The sequence below is a fragment of the Gymnoscopelus braueri genome, assembly GCF_963280865.1.
Source record: "Gymnoscopelus braueri genome assembly, chromosome: 22".
Classification (NCBI taxonomy): Eukaryota; Metazoa; Chordata; class Actinopteri; order Myctophiformes; family Myctophidae; genus Gymnoscopelus; species Gymnoscopelus braueri.
In genome coordinates this window covers 16,313,253-16,331,243 of record NC_137624.1, presented here as the reverse complement: position 1 = coordinate 16,331,243, position 17,991 = coordinate 16,313,253, and the positions used below count along the sequence as shown (strand labels likewise).

Genomic DNA, 17,991 nt, shown 5'->3' with positions numbered 1-17,991 from the left:
TTCTGCGGCCATACCGTGGTCTTTGACCAGAGTTTCCATGTCCTCCTGGATGCCTCTATGCCACTCCGTGATGTCCACATGCAGAGAGTAGTCACAGCATGACTTGCTGTCAGCCCACTCACGCCACTGGTCAAAGGCAGTCAGCAGGCTCACACCAAGCTCAGGCACCACATGGTCAACTGGACAGGGAAAAGAAACAGATAATGACACAAATGCACATGTACACACACACACATATACTGTACGCTCACGTGTGCACATGTCTAAGCAAAAAAACAACATTCCCACCAATGTTCAGAAACTAGGGTCCAGGTACAATTAATTTGTCTCTGTATCTGTCTGTCTATTCATTCATCCATCTGCCTGTCTGTCCGTCCGTCCGTCCACCCACCCATATCTCCATCCATCCATCCACAGAAATCATGGTGTTTTCATTGTAAGGCTTTGTTCAGACTGCAGGCACATCTTATTATCTCCGCCGGGCCAGACGGCTGAAGGCCGGAGATTATGTTTTTAGTCTGTCAGTCCGTCCGTCCGTCCGTCCGTCCGTCCGTCCGTCCGTCCGTCCGTCCGTCTGTGAACAGATAATCTGCTGGATCGGCGTAAAACTTTGCATGCATACTTCCAGTAGGTCAAGTACTGTCAAACAATACCGATCATGATACCTTGGATCATGACACCTTGGATCATGATAGAACTCCCCAGTCCCCATGTAGGCCCTGCCCATTCATTTTCCACCAATTTAAAAAACAATCAGATTCCAAAGATCGGATTAGGACTTCCAGTCTGAAGAACATGCCTAAATAGCTGACTCACTGATCATGGTGGTCCCCCCTGCCAACGCAGCACGGGTGCCCTGGTAGAAGTCATCAGCCGAGATCATGCCTCGGTCAGGCATCTGGAAACGTGTGTGCACATCGATGCCTCCTGGCATCACCATGCGACCGTGGGCATCAATGGTTTTGACCCCACCGGGAACAATGAGGCTTTCCCCAATTTGTCTGACAGAGAGATAGAGAGAGAGAGAAAGAGAGAGAGAGAGACATATATTCAAAGACAGATACAGGGATCATATTATAACCTTCTATAGAAACAGTCTGCACTTACACTGTGAATTTCTTTAAATTTGATTATTTACCGCAGCAGCAGTCTCTGACAAACCGACGTGTTTCGGCTACTCAGGCCTTCATCAGCGTTTTTCTGATGAAGGCCTGAGTAGCCGGAACGTGTCCGTTTGTCAGAGACTGCTGCTGCGGTAAATAATAAAATTAAAAGAAATGTCACCTTGTGAGTGCGGACTGTTTCTATAGACTGTTCACTGAGAGTCTGCACCCTATCCTTCTCTGAAACTATTGACAGTTAGAGCACACTCAGCTCGGGACTTCTGTCCCCTAGTATTTGGGTATCACATTATAACCTGCATTATGAGCTTTAGATTGGCTATTTGAAGAAGAATATAAATGGCATGCCAAAAACAGCGACGGCAGGTTGAAAGAAGTTAAGTGTTAAGTTAAGTGATCATTTTCAGATGACAGCACAACCAAAGTTCCGGCTCTTTAAAGATTCAATAAAGGGCTCACTTGATGACTCCATCCTCCATATAGATGTCAGCACAGAAGGACTGGTCATCGTTCACAATCTTCGCTCCTTTGATCAGAAGACGGTCACTCTGGAGAGAGAGGCACAATAAAGAGGATCAGTTGGTATGAACAGAATTCTACTACATTCCAACCACATTCCAGACATCCACTGAGAGGGAAAGCGGGCTAAACAACGATGTATGGGAACCAGACACCACACAGACAAGTCTGTGGTTCTTGTTAATCTTTTTTATTGGACACCATAAAAAAAATAAGATTATGGGGGTGAGCAGCATTCTGACCTATGTAGAACTACTGGATGTGGGATTAATACTTGTGGGATAAAGAAGGAGAGGAGAGAGATCTTTATTAATTTACCAATGGAAACTCTGATTTGATTTCAGTAACAGGTAGGTAGTAGGTACAGCAACAAGAAAAGAGGTGGCAGTGTACTGTAGTAGCACAGGACACAAGAATGTGCTAGACTCAAAACAACAACCCATCCCTCCTTCTAGAGATGCGTCCAAGCTTCCAACCCCCAGAAAAGCCTAGATGACTTGAAGGCTGCCACTGAATGCGACTGGACAATTGGACAATGTCACAACTCCATCTGATGTTCTACTGCAGTGCTATGTTAAACCCTGCTGGCTTTCATCCCGATAGAGAACAGCATGTCCTCTACCTATGGTTTATGGTTGCAGCATTTTGAGCCACTGCATGGCTGCACTCTCTCCATTCTTCCATTCCTGGGTCTTTCAACTGCACCACTTTTTGTCAGCACACAAGCACACACACATAAACACAAATGTCTGTCTGTCTGTCTGTCTGTCTGTCTGTCTGTCTGCCTGCCTGCCTGTAAATATATACATGATGGATACATGCAGCATGCACACATACTGTATATTCAAAGATAATATGCGTACACACGCGCACACACAGGGATGAGAGTTAGAGATAATGAGTCGGAGGACACTGCTGTTTGGTTTGGCACCATGATTCTGCGGTAGTTGTTTTAACAATGACAGTGTGTGTGCACACGCACACATGCGTGGAAGGAAGGAAGGAAGGAAGGAAGGAAGGAAGGAAGGAAGGAGGGAGAAAGACAGAACAAGTGGAACTGGAACAAAGAAAGGAGATAGAGGCAGCATGGTTGGATGTATGAGTTCAGTAGTCTGGAATGAAAACATGATCACAGAAATAACTACAATAGTGTGATCACTCAGATTTCTGAGCGTGCACGTGTAAGAGACGGGTTAGCATTGGGGTCACACACACACACCAGTGCGGGACCAGCAAGCACAAGTATGATGGGTCAAGGGTTAGGGGTCAAATAGTGAGGGGTCAAATAGGGATTTTTAAGGAGGGGGAGCATGCACAGGCAAATGTACACACCACTGGCACCCACTGCTGTGTCTTTAAAAGTATCGTGCTCTTTGTTATTTTTGTACATCCTCTGTTCCCCTGTTATGGACTGGGGACTGGGGAGTATAACCTGTTTTGCAAAAAGCACTAGATACATGAATTGGATTTCAACAAACTTTTCATTTATATCGCTTGCTCAGACAGGAAGGGGAGCCCATTTCAGACTGGTGCGCAGGCTCAGCCCATCCAGACGCAAGACTAAAAGAAAATGCTAATCACTAATTCTCTTGCTGGGGTTGATGCCAGCTCTGCTTGAACACAATTAGGGAAAGAATGCTCTGGCGAAACAATGAAGAGTAGAGCCTGCCTTTGAACACACCCATTAGTCCTCTGCATGACGACTGGCTGACAAAATAATACAACTTTTCGAAGGACCAATCAGACTGCAGACCCAATTACCATGTAATTGATCATCCATGCCTGCTATGCCACTTGCCTCTCTGTAGGAGGGCGAGTCCCCAGCCCAGACCCTACAACCAGCCCACTTCACGCCTCACCCAAAATCCCAGGGGCCCCCTCATACTCCCCGCTCTCCCCACCTCCTCCCCTGTTGAGTCACCCCAGTGGCTCTGGCCCGTCCTCCCAAATGGGAGTGGCACGATTCTGGTCACGAGGACCTAAGCATCCTCCACTAACAAAGGCTTCTCTGTCTGAGGTTCTGACTCCAGTGTGTTTCCCAGCCCTGGCCCTGAGCACAACTGCTGCTTTCCAAAGGCCCTACATGCCCCGCCCTGCATGCATCCCAGCTTACAAACAGAAAACTCATACTGTATGTGATTCATGTCATCGATTAGTAAAGAAAAAAGGGGGGGGGGAGAAAGATTTACATGTGTATGTATGTATATATGTATATATGTATATATATATGTATATATGTATATATGTATATATGTATATATGTATATATATATATATATATATATATATATATATATATATATATATATATATATATATATATATATATATATATATAATGTGTATGTATGTATGTATAAATCCCTTCCCTTACATTATTTAAGGGACACTACCACAATCTCAAAATATTTGTTATAGGGCTATTGCTCCAGTAGCAGAAAAACACTGCCAAAGTTGTATTGAAAAAAATACTCCAGTGATGTCGTTGGGGTAAAATACTGTAATCGTGACATTCACTGTGTTTACGGCAAAGTAGCAATCTTGACTTCAGAAACCATTAATCTGGTTGATGATGTAATGGCGGTCATAGATCATAATGGGTGTGCCAGTCCGATGCACGCCTGCCAGTCTGAAAAAGGGCTAAACAGACAGACAGGAACTTTCCGTCAATATTTATCATAAATGTGTCATAAATAATGCAAAAACACAGACAAAGGTACATACAGTAGAGAGCCGAAATGACATGTGCACACATGCACGCACGCATATGCGTGCACACTCACACAAATATAATCCTGTCTCACTGATGACAATCACAGAAACTCTGGAATATGCATAGCAGCTGTGCACTGAAAGGTGTGGCAATGCAATGACAGTGGTGACGGAACCCGTACAGACTGAGCACACACATGCAAACACGCACACATGCATTGTGCGTGCACACTCACACAAATTAACCCATGAAGACCTGGAACGCATCTGTGTCATTTTTTTATTTGAGCTAAAAGGCATTATTTTACACTTTGGCTATTCAAAAATAGCAGATCTACAAGCTCATAGTGCGGCACCGAGTGCCGCGATATGAGCATTTTTGCAAATCTTTGAATATATTATTTTAAAACGAAACATTTTCACTGAAATCTTTGCTTCTGGGGGTCCCTGGAACAAAATATTTTGAGATGGGGGTCGGCGGCCAAAAGCATATCATTTTGGGGGTCCTTGGCATGAAAAAGTTTGAGCACCACTGATATAGAAACACACGTTTTTCAGAATACTGTTGGGATTTAGAAGACATTTGTAGAATCGGCTTCAGGTCTTAATGGGTTAAATCCTGTCTCACTGTTGACAATTACAGAAACTCTGGAATATGCATAGCAGCTGTGCACTGAAAGGTGTGGCAATGCAATGACAGTGGTGACGGAACCCGTACAGACTGAGCATGTGGTAAATTCCCAGATATGTAGAGCAGACGGCCTTTGGTGGAAGGGATTGCCTCACTCCGTCCACCCTTGGCATCTATTCATCCAACAACTGCTTTGAAATACGCCGTTACATCATGTGGCCGCTCGTCATGACTATCATTATCATATTACTTGGCATGCAAGCAGACAAGGGGTTTTCAAGTTCTCAGCCGCTCATATTTTCAATTTCACACAAAGCTCAAGCCACTCCAGCCAATGCAGGGCTGCAGGCCAACTAAATTATGCTTTCAGAAACAGTTACACATGGTTGTACAATAAACAGAGTTAAGTTTTCTGGGTTACACACTGGATATGTTCTTTGGTCACATAAGGAGCCTATGTTTAGGGGTGACAGTTAATCGAACAAATCGATGTAATCGATTACCATATAAAAATAGATATCACTTTTAATAAAATAATTTTGGTGGGAAGTTTTGAAATTTCTTTTTTTTCTTCCAACAATTCTTTGATGCATACTTCTTTTGAAGTATACTTTTTTAGAAAACGCACTTGTCGATTATATTTGATGAATCCGAAAAGTACTCGCAGCCCTACCTATGTTACCAATCTAGAATGAGTGTTTATATCTAAAATAGTACTTTTTTTATGCTTCCCTGCTGAAAACAAATTAATTGGATTAAGGAAACATTTGTATGTCACGAGTCCCCCATTTGTGTAATCGTAGACAGAGCTAATGGGGAGAAGAGAGAGGGTGCATCAGGCCTTTTTGATTGTACTGGATCTGTGCCAAACATGACAGTGACCTTTCCTACATGGGAACCATTTACAGCCCTGTCACAAACAGGATGTAGACCACAGCTTTATGGTTTCACTGCTGCTCAACGCTTTACTCTGGTTTAAAAATAAAAAATAAATGCAATTACAATTATTTTTACTTGTATGAAGCGCTGACATTAATATAGTGTGAGTATATATGCATAATGTATTATGCATTTTATTTGATTCATGTCAAGTAAGCATTTAAGAATGACTATTCAGACCATAGGTATCACTAACAACAAAAAAATCTCTTATGGGGGTCCCTGGCACTAAATATTTTCAAATGGGTTTCCGTAGCCTACTTGGGGGTCCTTGACATAAAATATTTGAGAACCACTGATCTCCGAAGGCTTATATCCAGTATCCATCACTATACCTATTTATTCCATTGTGGGTAAAATACTTCTGAAAGCCTGGAGGAAGGCTGGCAGAATATGAGAAAGTGACAGACAGAGACAGATACATAATTAAGTGAGAAAGCACTGGTCACCCCGCTATTTAAATAGTCTGTCAGATCAATCCACCACATCACGTGACACCTGTAGCCTGTAATTAAGCCCAAGCCTCGTCTAACGTGAAACCATGGCAGCACAGGTGAAAGCTGAAACCATCTGCAAATGGAAAAAGCACAGATCTTTGATGACACAGCAATATTCTGTTAAGAAGTCACAGATTCCGGACCAAATCGGCCCGGATGCCATGAAAAAGGCTGCCAATGTTAGGCGTAACCAGGCGACGCCATGTGTTGTCTACCAAATGGAGCATAAACTGGGAACATTGTGAACTCAGGTTGAGCATACTGCCAGGCCAGACACTAATATTATACAAGTGTCTTGAATCATAGTCTGCAGTATTACTCACCAATATCCCTTTAATACCAATATGATATCCCATAAACTCCTTAAATATTATAGCTGTCATTTTTAAAGGAAGCATTCATTTGAAGTAAAGACACCCATCCCTCTGAAAGGATTCATTAAATAATATAATGTACGGGTACGTGACCGGTACAAGTTAAATTATCACTAGGGTTTTACTGTGTCCTCACAATAGGATGTGGTACCACTTCTATCTACTTAATCTGTGTCTCAGCGGCACACGCTGTGGACAGCTCAAAAATGTCTAATTGTCTTAAAATGTTCTAAAACTATCTAAATTGCTACAGGCACAGAAGAGGACAGTTTGCCGATTGTGTGTTTACTAGTCATGTGGAGTATAACCACATGAAACCTAACGTCCCTATTCTGGGGGCAGATCTACAAGCTCACAATGTGTTATGAGCTTGTATAGATCTGCTATTTTCGGCAAAGACATTCGGTGTAGATGGAAAAAAGGAGGAGATTAAGTATAGTCCTCTAGGGGACCCTGGTCAACTACGTATATACTGTAGTGTTAAGTGGTTCAAACTAACAGCAGTTTTGAGTGAGAGAGTCAGATTATCTGATTGACGTCATCCAAGGTCAATTTCACAGACGTTCCACCGTTCGTTCACTCTAGTCAGAACAGAAACAAGCCAGGGTCTAATAATGGGATTAATGGCATGGCTTCCCTGTGCAGTCAGTACATGGACTGGAGGCCAGTCTGGACTCTGGAGCCTTGTGGAATTCCGCATTTGGGCTGACATCATATTGATGACATCAGTCCATATTTAGGCAAAAACTTGGGCAATTTGGACAAAATTTGGCAGCATACATATGGGGGACACACTGTTACAGAGGGCTGACCCCTTCGATGCCAGGCCTTGAAAAGAACACGACAGGGTCTAACGGCACAGATCTCAGACTTCATGTGGCCAAAAATGTAAGTAGAAAATATAAAACATATGTGGAAAAAAGTGTGTGCTCCCTGCTTGCCCAGTCTTCATGTGTCAAAGAGTCCCTGAGCGAGAAACTTAACCCCAACTGCTCCCCGGGTGCTGTATTAATGGCAGCCACTGCAATAGTTAGGATGGGTTAAATGCAGAGGAGAAATTCTACAATGTGCAAATGTACTGTAGAAAATACCCAAATATATCAGCATGCACAATAAAAGACACAGACACACACAGAGAAACTCACAGACTCTTCTTCCTCCTACAGAACCACACCATAAAAATGACATGGTGATGATGTTTATGCTCAGCAAAGTTGCCCTTTTAAGACCGAAGTTGGTGAAAGTCTGACCCTTTCCTCTAAGATCCCAATGGGAACACTACACAGTAAAATCCTCAGTGTTCATTAATTATCCATTTGTAACTAGCTGGGGACCCCCTGGAACCCCCTCAAGGACCCCTGGGGGTCCCTGGACCCCATGTTGAGAACCTGTTCAAAGGAGATAGCTTGTTGTACTACTTCCTCCAGTGTATTGTCTTTTGTTCAGACTGAATTGTGCATAAGCGCACACAACACATACAGGCTATGAGTATAATACACACAACTCTTTCATACACAAAACAGATCACAAAAACCCAAACCCGTCCACACAGGCACACATGCACATGCAACACATGCGAACTGAAGCCTGTCTCACTTCTGCAAAAACGAAAACACGCTTTCTCTCACAGCTGAGTTTATGAATGAGAAAATGCAGGTTTACAGTGGGGGAAACAAAAAAAAAGCCACTCTTTGCCAGTGTGTGATTCTGAGAACAGAGAGCGTGCTTTGTGTGATGTGTGAACAGACAGAGCCAAGGCTACAGCGTCGTGGAACAGCAGTGAGCAGGAGTCAAGTGGAGCCCTCACCACCACATGAACCCGAGCGCCCCTATTCTGGGGACAAACACTCTGGGGAAAATAGCAGATCTACAAGGTCACAACGCATCACGTGGCGACGTATTTTGAGCTTGTAGATCAGCTATTTTTCGGTAAAGAGATTTGGTGTAGACGGGAAAATGGAGGTAACCTGAGGAACCCCAGTCAACAAAGTATAGGGTTTAAGTGTTTCTTTTCATCTAACAAACACCAATCTGGGAACCCAAAGCCAAATGAGAATGAAAAACAGCGCCCTCTGCTGTTTGTACTATCTCATGTTGGCTCTGGGACAATGACGACGCAGCACACGTGCGCAAAGGAAACCGGGGTTTTAGTCTGCCTTCACGCTCCACTTCCGGGTGGTGCGACTATGTTTTCATTCCCACTAACAATATTTCTACACGGAACACTAACACCACTTCTCCCAGAGAACATGGATCGTTTTGGTTATAAGCCCACTTGTTTCTATGATGAAAGAGCAAGTTAAAATGTGAATATCTTTCCGTGGTTTTGTCTGCTCCGCGGACGCCATTGTTAAATTAGTTTCGGCTTGTTTCGAGTATGGAAGGATCAGCGGACACGTAAATCCCGCCCACTACATTTGATTGGGTAAAGCGCGGCCTGCTTCCTGATCTGAAGGCACGCCCACGCCCACACAGTGCGTACACGTTATGACAAACCTTCACGACAGATTCCAACGCAGAGCAGAATCTGTTCTTGAGAGATTAAACAAACACTAACCCAGTCCTTTGGGTACCAGATCTGCCACCTCAGCCAGCTGTACTGTAATAATGTTTACAGGTAAGGTGACAGACTGACTAATAATCTCTCACACCCTTGAGGATTGGAGTCACTGTGGATCATCACGGAACTGGGTGTGAGCATTACAAAGCCGTGCTACTAATCAGTGATATTGATTTCATACAACAATTCAACAACAAACTATTTACAGCATCTAGCAGAATGATGGGAGGTATGATGTTGTCGATGGTGTTGCTCTGCACTCTCTTCTGCGCATTTTACAGTTGGGTGAACTTTGGGTGACTGTCTGGCCAACTATTTAAACTGAAGGCTGGAGAATCTGGATGAGTCACGGAGCAAGTCCAAGCCCAGGTGGTGAACTTGAGGATGACATTCATATTTGATGAGAGCTCCCTGCAGGAGCCTGCTGCTGTCTGTGCCACTGACCCTGACCCCCCTCCTACTGGCCACAACAGCCCACCCTGCTGCCAACTGTGTTGATGTTACATGGACAATAAACACCCTTACTCCACTGCCCCAATAAGCTCTCTCTCTCTCTCTCTGTGTGTGTGTGTGTGTGTGTGTGTGTGTGTGTGTGTGTGTGTGTGTGTGTGTGTGTGTGTGTGTGTGTGTGTGTGTGTGTGTGTGTGTGTGTGTGTGTGTGTGTGTGTGTGTGTGTGTGTGTGTGTGTGTGTGTGTGTGTGTGTGTGTGTGTGTGTGTGTGCGCGTGTGTGTGTGTGTGTGTGTGTGTGTGTGTGTGGACATAGAGCACACAGACAAAGACTCTGGTGTCTCTGTCAGAAACTGTGGTTGGATTATTAAACATAATCCGTTAAATGTACTGAACCTCATTCTGCAGCATATACTGCATGTCATTTATAGCATGCCTAATTGCCTAACCAGATAATACAGTGAAGCATATTATTCACAGCTATTTTCCTACCATCTCATCTATCTATGTATGGGCAGAAGCAGACTAGACATTAGAAAAGTTGGCTTGTGATTAAATATTCGGTGGTATGAATCCCAGGACCAACAGGGAAGATCAGGCCTCTGAAAGTAAATAATTTAACTCTCCTCTCAATCCATCCTGCAACTGTCAAGGTGCCTTTTGATTTAAGTTGTATTAATAGCACCCAGCAGGTCTATTGGAGCTTCCCCACGGCAAAGGCGCAGATAGAAACAGATTGTATTGGACAGACTCCTGGTATAAATTAACAACATAAACAGTATTTCTGTCTTCAATCCTATTTTCTGTCCTATGCAGTTTCAAGATTAGACGCTAGACAGTCTAGCCACTTATAGTCTAGATAACCACAATCTCCGAATGCTATAGAGTCTGGAACTATACCTCCTGAAATCCGAGATAGGAAGCTGTCATCTGTTTGTCATTTCCGTTCACGAAAATATATCTTAAAATATTGTTACATTAAATGTTTTGATTTCCATTTCTGCTAAGCAGCAAGTTGTATATGCTTAGATGATTTGGATTTATATTTGGGTAAATTTGCGCGACTGTAAAGACAAAACGGAAGTGGGAAGGAGGCGTCACATCCGCTTTATCGCTTGCTCATTTTCAGAGCTTCCATGCTCCAGACTGTATGACGGAAGCGTTTGAAAATTGTGGGAGGCAACAGTCTGGCTCGCGAGACTAAGCCACTTAGGATTGGCTTAATTGCTATTTGGAAAGTGACAGCTACTAATCCTCTGATCTCTCAACTGCTCTCTGGCACTAGTAGAGCCCAGTCAAAAATGGCCCTACAGTACACGGGTAGATGTAGTGAATCAAACTAATCAATTTAAAACTGCACTATGTAACTTTCCTGTTCTACCCTGGAGTCTCCTGCGCAAGTGCTGACATTTTTCTCACTGAGCAAATAGAGCCTGCCTGCTTGCTCTGGGGAGAAATTGAATTTTGACACTTCAGGTCAAAATCTGTGTCAATGAAAAAGAATAAAGTCTGGACACTGGTAGTTGCAAAAAGCTCCAGAAGCTTCTGGAGCTTTTTGCAACTACCAGTGTGCAGACTTTATTCTTTTTCATTATACTTTGTTTGTCTAAGCACCTGGACCAACGGATGTGCGTGCACTACCTTTTTCAAAATCTGCGTCAAACCATAAACAGGATTGTGTCAAAGGTTGTGTCCAACCTAGACACAGGATCTAAATGTCTTAATAGAAGTGCAGGGAGACCAAATACAACCACCCCAATTGTATAAGTTATATTGTATTAACATACTCTACCATACAGACACAAAATAACATTTTATTCACTAAAACAAATACAATACACTCAGCACTCAGCTGGGTACATAATAGAACTTTAATCTAATATTGTATATATAGAAGTGGTAATCAGATTAATCAATTTAGCCAATTATTTTAAAAAGATCAATTACAATGTTTTTGTGTTGATTCACTGATATATACAACATAAACAATATTTAAAAAATGTGCTTCTTGATGATTCGATTAATCTAAAATGTAACCGATAACATAATCACATAATCGATAGTTGCAACCCTACGCACAAGGTCTTTGACTGACACCCTGGAGTTAAGTAATGGTGTCAGAGAAGCTTCTAATGGAGCCAATACTGTCAAGCTGAACTAAGGCCACGAGAAGAGCACACCATGATCACTGCTACAGGGGTGTGGCAGCACTGTCTGCTACTGCCACTCTACAAACTCTCTCTCTCTCTCTGTATGTATGTATGTATGTAGCATCATAAGGGGTGAAAATATAATTTGAGTGTGAATAATACTGTATGTCTCAAATTAAATTATTTCTTGGGTCCAAAATGTTGATATATTTATTTGCAAATTTGATTGTATCTATAAAATCTTATTAGTAATAACATGTTTACGCTCTTAAAAAATGCATTTTGTTACAAAATACTATATAGTATACATATCACATTCAAATCATGCTTTTAATTTCTCTCTCACTCGCACACCATCTTATATGAACTAACTCTCATCAGCAGCAGCAACAGCAGAGGGTGAAGATGCGATGAGCATGCTCAGTGGGAGTGCCTGCGAGGACTGCATCTGCGTGTGTGTGTGCATGCCTGTGTGTGTTAGTGTGTCCGTGTGTGCGTGAGTGTAAACATAAAGATTAGCTATAGGTTGGTCCTTAGTGCTTTGCGTTGGGTGCCTGCATGGGTGTGTTGTTAATGGCAGAAGTCAAGTGCAGCCCAATACAGCCTGGAGTTGCCCATTGTAGTTCAACCTTCTCTCTAACTGCATCTTTTTAACCTTTCAAAGCCTGCATGCACACCATGGAGAGGGGTGTCTCTGCTGTAAATGATAAGTCACCATCAATAAAGCTTTTTGATCTGATGTGATGCACGGTCATTGCAATGTCTGCAGGCACCTGGCATGATGCTCCATGCCTACAGCAGCCATCGAGTGATGAACCACTCAACTCATTTTCCTCACTCCCAACAACGCTGGGGAAATAGTGACCTTGTTACTGTTCAGTCGCTGCACATACAATATGCCTTTGATTAAACAGTAGCGACACATGGAAGGAAACACTAGGTCCTGCCACCCGCACCCACCCGCACCCTCTCCGTTCACCCCTCTCTTCATTGAGCTGCTGCTAGCAACTCGCCATTATTTCAGCCGGCTCTGGGCAATCCTCCAGGAAGGGCTGCTGCTTGCCACTGCCCATAGTGACACATTTAACGTGCCTTTTGAATGCCTGCTTCTGCATCACACACACACACACACACACACACACACACACACACACACACACACACACACACACACACACACACACACACACACACACACACACACACACACACACACACACACACACACACACACAAAACAAAAATCCAGAGGACACAGCACAGGCCATATGGAGGGGGGCAGAAAAAGAATCCACCCCAGGATGGGCGGATGCGAGGAAGCATGTGTAACAAAGAGCATAATGGTGAAAACTCAAGCAAAATCCACGGGTCTTCTTCACCTTTGTGCATAAGAAGAGAACACACAGAACACTCTGATACACAGTTTAAATCTATCTACCCCCAGGCCAGGAGTCGGTGGGCCTGGCCCTGGGGCACTTGACGCCAAAGATGCTCTAGAAAGCAGGCGTGGAGATTTCTCTGCATGCAGCCACAGCCTGCAGAGCTGTCATCTAAATCACTGGTTCACAAACGTTTTTAGCTCGAGACCCAAAAGAGAAATGTGATGTCTTCCTGGGACTGGGACCCAAACTAGTGAAAATAGCAGATCTACAAGCTCACAAAGCGTCTGTGAGCTTGTAGATCTGCTATCGTCACTACTTCTTGAACATTTCTTTTCTAATTTATGGAATGTATTTGATGGGGGGAAAACATTTTGAAAATGTTTTGAAATAATAATTTAAAACAAAATGTAGGAAACAAAAAAATATCTGTGATATACATTTATGACCCATAAAAATGTGTCCGCGACCCACAGATGGGTCCCAACCCGCTGTTTGGGAAACAGTGATCTAAATAGGCCAGATCATGATGCCCTTTCCCACTTTTAACAGGAATAGTATAGGCTACATCTTCTGTAGTTAGCAGGTTCCAGATGTGCTGCACAACCTCTGTAAGCAGGTCCTTCACCTCTGAGCAGCACCATCCATGCTGTCTTATTGTGGCATCATTCACAGCCCTTTACTGCGGCGATCCTTTAAACAAAACGTGCTTTTTAATGTGATTTCCTTTCAGTAAGCCCACAACTACTATTACTACTCTATTACTGCAAAGGAATAACATCGCAACTCACTGTAATGCGGGGAATGTTCTTCTTGCCCTGATAGCCAGACATCTTCACTGTTCTTCTGCCTTCTTCCTGCGCCGTAGGACCGCTATCAATTCAATGGGATGGTCGGACTATTGCGGTTTTCTTTGCAGGTTTTAAGTGGAATAAAGTGTCAAAATATCAAGAGTCAGATTCCGATGTGCGATCCTTTTGGGGGGTCGATGGGAGGCCACAATTTGTGAAGAATCGGGTCAAACTCTCTCTTTCTCAACTACAAATCACGTCCTGCTGTTACAGCCTCCCGTTCTCTGCCTGATGCACCAAACCAGACCAGACGGACTCAGACAGGAGGGGAGGGAGGGGAGTCTGTGGTTGCCCATAGCCCGGAGGAACGCTCTGGCTGTGATTGGCTGGCTGGTTGTCAGGGCAACAGGTGACGCGTCGGTTTTGCTCCATTAGTGCAAGTGGTTCTCAAACCTTTTGGACCCCCCAAATTGACACCCCAAATTGACACTTATTAGCCCGCGGACCCCCATTTATAAAATATATGCCAGGGACCCCCATAAGAGAAGATGTGTACGCCTCTAGCAGTGATTATCAACCCTTTTAATTCAAGGACCCCCAGTTTGACATGCATTAGGTTACGGACCCCCATTTAATGGCATTTCTCACTCTGGGACCCCAATTTATATTGTAAAATCAATGTTATCAATGTTATGTTAAAATCAATTTTACTCTGAGAGTGTACAAATGGAAATAAGGCTATATAATTATAGTATGATAGTAGCCCACACATGCTAGAAATGTGATCATAATAGGACATTATCAATATAATATACTAGAAGGCAAAATGTGTCAAATCTGAAAGTACCTAATGGGCTAAAGGGTCTACTCTACTTGGTTTAGCTTTACTACGAATTATAATCAGAGGTGTATTTAGACAGGATAGGTATTTCTCTGTGATATCTTTAAAGGTAGGGTAAGTGATATTTGTTGATAAATTAAGTGTTAAATAGCTCTATATTCTAATCATTGCTATAATGTGTTTGTTCAGAAACACGTCTCCCTGTCTCTAAAAAATAAAATAAAAATCAGGCCAGGATACCAATTTTATCCAATCAGAAGAGAGAACTCACACAGGATAAACTGATAAACAAGTGAAATTGGAAGTTATGACATAAAGAAATGGCTGAAATTTGGCCACCCACCTGAAAATATATGTTCTGTTTATTAAAGAGCGGGAGATATGGGGAGACTTCTGTTATTGAACAAACACTCTATAGGTATGATTACTAACAGCTTTAACCTTTGATCAAAAACTATCCAAAAACTATAACTTGCCTATACCTTTAACCCCAGCAACAGAAAACATAAAAGACACTAGTATTGAGCCCTGAGGGGGTCTGGTTTAAATATATAGGTTTAAGTGGTTAAGTCTGTGGTGAGTGAGTGACTCAATCGTTAAGTCCAATATAACTATAGTTAATTTAGCTTATCTCTAAGTTTACACATACAGAGAGCCAGACAACCAATCACAGGAACTACTGGCCATCCTTGCGGGCTATGGGATCTAGCCTCTTCAGTCAGAGGGCCGTTCTCTATGAATCAAAAGGCGCATGCGCAAGACCCCGCCCTGCTTCATTAAGTCAAGAAGTATTAAGAACTGCTACTCTCCTTGTGTGTGTGTGTGTGTGTGTGTGTGTGTGTGTGTGTGTGTGTGTGTGTGTGTGTGCGTGCGTGCGTGCGTGCGTGCGTGCGTGCGTGCGTGCGTGCGTGCGTGCGTGCGTGCGTGTGCGTGCGTGTGTGTGTGTGTGTGTGTGTGTGTGTGTGATGATTCAGAAAGCTCATATGTAAAATGTATATGTCTGCAAATAGATTTTGTCAAGATAAAAGTTAAGTTGCCTTTTTAGGTAGAATTTCCTTTAATTAATATTGTGTTGTGTTATTTTAAACTTTTAAAGAATCAAGTTCCGTTTTGAGTAGGATATAGGAAAAGAATACACAACACCAGCAACTAGCCTGTTCCAGCATGACATTAACATGAGTATCTAAAATCCTCATCCTCAGTGTTAATATCAGTGAGTTAATTTGCACCTGCAATATGGAACAAATGGCCTTCAGACCCTTTGTGGGTTTTCCTGCAAGTCATGCAAGTCACTGCAGGCATCGATCTTATTGATCACTTACACACCCTATAGCCTCAGAGCAGAGGTTATGCACCTTATATCCATGTGGTCCAATGCAGCACTCATGAAACATGCGTGCGTGTGTGTTTGTGACAGTCACCCACACACACACACACACACACACACACACACACACACACACACACACACACACACACACATATACACGCGCATGCGTGTGCGCGCGCGCGCGCGTGTGTGCGTGTGTGTGTGTGTGTGTGTGTGTGTGTGTGTGTGTGTGTGTGTGTGTGTGTGTGTGTGTGTGTGTGTGTGTGTGTGTGTCAATCGGTATCTATATTTTGATTCAGACCATTTTTGACTTGGCTATATCAGCTATACTTAAACCCCTATAGCGTCCCTCTTTTGGGCATGCCATTGGGGGAAAATCAACATTTGTTGTCAGTAGTAGGCTACAAAATGACAGAAGCCACTCCCTCTGTGCAGCCGGTAATGGCATATTACATCACAGTGTTTGCTGGGAAGCAAAAGGTGCTGTCCAGTTTACAGTGTCACCTATATGTAATGTATAACAACTTAAATCAGCCCTCTGAATAAGATGTGATAATAATGTTTAAATGGTAGGCCTACAAAACAAAGACATCTAGTCAAAACTAAACTTTATGCATATTATATAGCCTATCCAGCCAGATTGTTTTGTTTTCAGATACATATATATAGGCTACAGATTGCTCCTCGAAATATTGATTGATTGATTGAATACTTTATTAACAGTTTGTGCAAAAAAAGCACAGAAAGTACAGTTCAATACAAAAAGATGCTAAAGGAATAAAACCCATAAGAAAGCACTATTCATGGCTTGTTTCCATTGGCTGTGTATTCAATTCATCGAAAAAGAAGAAAGAAAGAAAAATGACAGAGGACGACCAAAGCAGATCAATTTACCCTATCATCCAGATTTTGCAGTGCTTCCTTTCCTTTGCTCTCCCTGATCTGGACCTTCTTCGGCTGGGAGAAGATGTCCATCTGTCTGTCAATGACTCGTCCGTCAGTCTTCGATCCCTTGCCCGCCGGGAGTGAATCAAAGTCCAGGGTTTTGCTGTCCGTGGTGGACCCCTCCACCGGGCAGAACATGCCACAGAATTTCTGCCGTGCCCTGGGGCTGTCGGAGCCCATGTTCTTGAAGAAATCTGGCACTTCCCCGGTGGCCGACATGCTTACAGGTTGTCAGGGTGGTGATGATGCGAGGTTGTGGTTTACGGGGCTGATGATTCTGATACGATCCGTGCAGAGCTTCGACAGACAGCCACCGCCTTGCCGGTTACGAGCGCAGGTGGTCGCACTATGAATACACAGCAATCTGTGTGGCTGATGCTGCATGGAGATGCTGTTATCCTGCTGAAGGGGCTAAAGCAGCATTGAGCCATATAGGCTACGATATCTGACAGGGGGGTAAAAAATCACGTCATAACCTCATTTGTAACACAGCAATTGTTTGTAGTAGCACAAAACTGCTTACTCATGAGTCCCATTGTAGCCCAGGCACAGCCTTGTGTAGACCTGAAACATGACTGTCATATCATCATGACAGTCATGAATGAACTTCAACCTGGTGTTTGCTTTTTCTCCATTTTAGCCCGTACATCTACATAAAGGTTCAGATTTCAAATATAAAGTGCTCACCACATGGCCACTGATGTTACAATTCTACTCGGGCCCACATAAGTACCCGTATCTTCCGTATTGTGCA

The 17,991-nt window shown here is 43.2% G+C and overlaps 1 protein-coding gene across 2 annotated transcripts in view; it reads right to left on the bottom strand.

Annotated features, from left to right (window-relative positions):
* Positions 1 to 17,313, bottom strand: part of dpysl2b (dihydropyrimidinase like 2b) — a 34,277-nt gene extending 16,964 nt beyond the window's left edge. Inside the window, exons 1-4 of one of the 2 annotated variants that reach the window (XM_080419884.1) lie at positions 17,187 to 17,313; positions 1,581 to 1,669; positions 817 to 1,001; positions 15 to 179 (exon numbers count right to left, since the gene is read on the bottom strand). In XM_080419884.1, coding sequence (XP_080276010.1) covers positions 15 to 179; positions 817 to 1,001; positions 1,581 to 1,669; positions 17,187 to 17,267 — 520 coding nt within the window. In that variant the 5' untranslated portion in view covers positions 17,268 to 17,313. Of the gene's footprint in view, positions 1 to 14; positions 180 to 816; positions 1,002 to 1,580; positions 1,670 to 14,121; positions 14,400 to 17,186 lie in introns of those variants that run through there. The other variant, XM_080419885.1, reaches the window with a different exon arrangement.
* Positions 17,314 to 17,991: the final 678 nt, after the last annotated feature.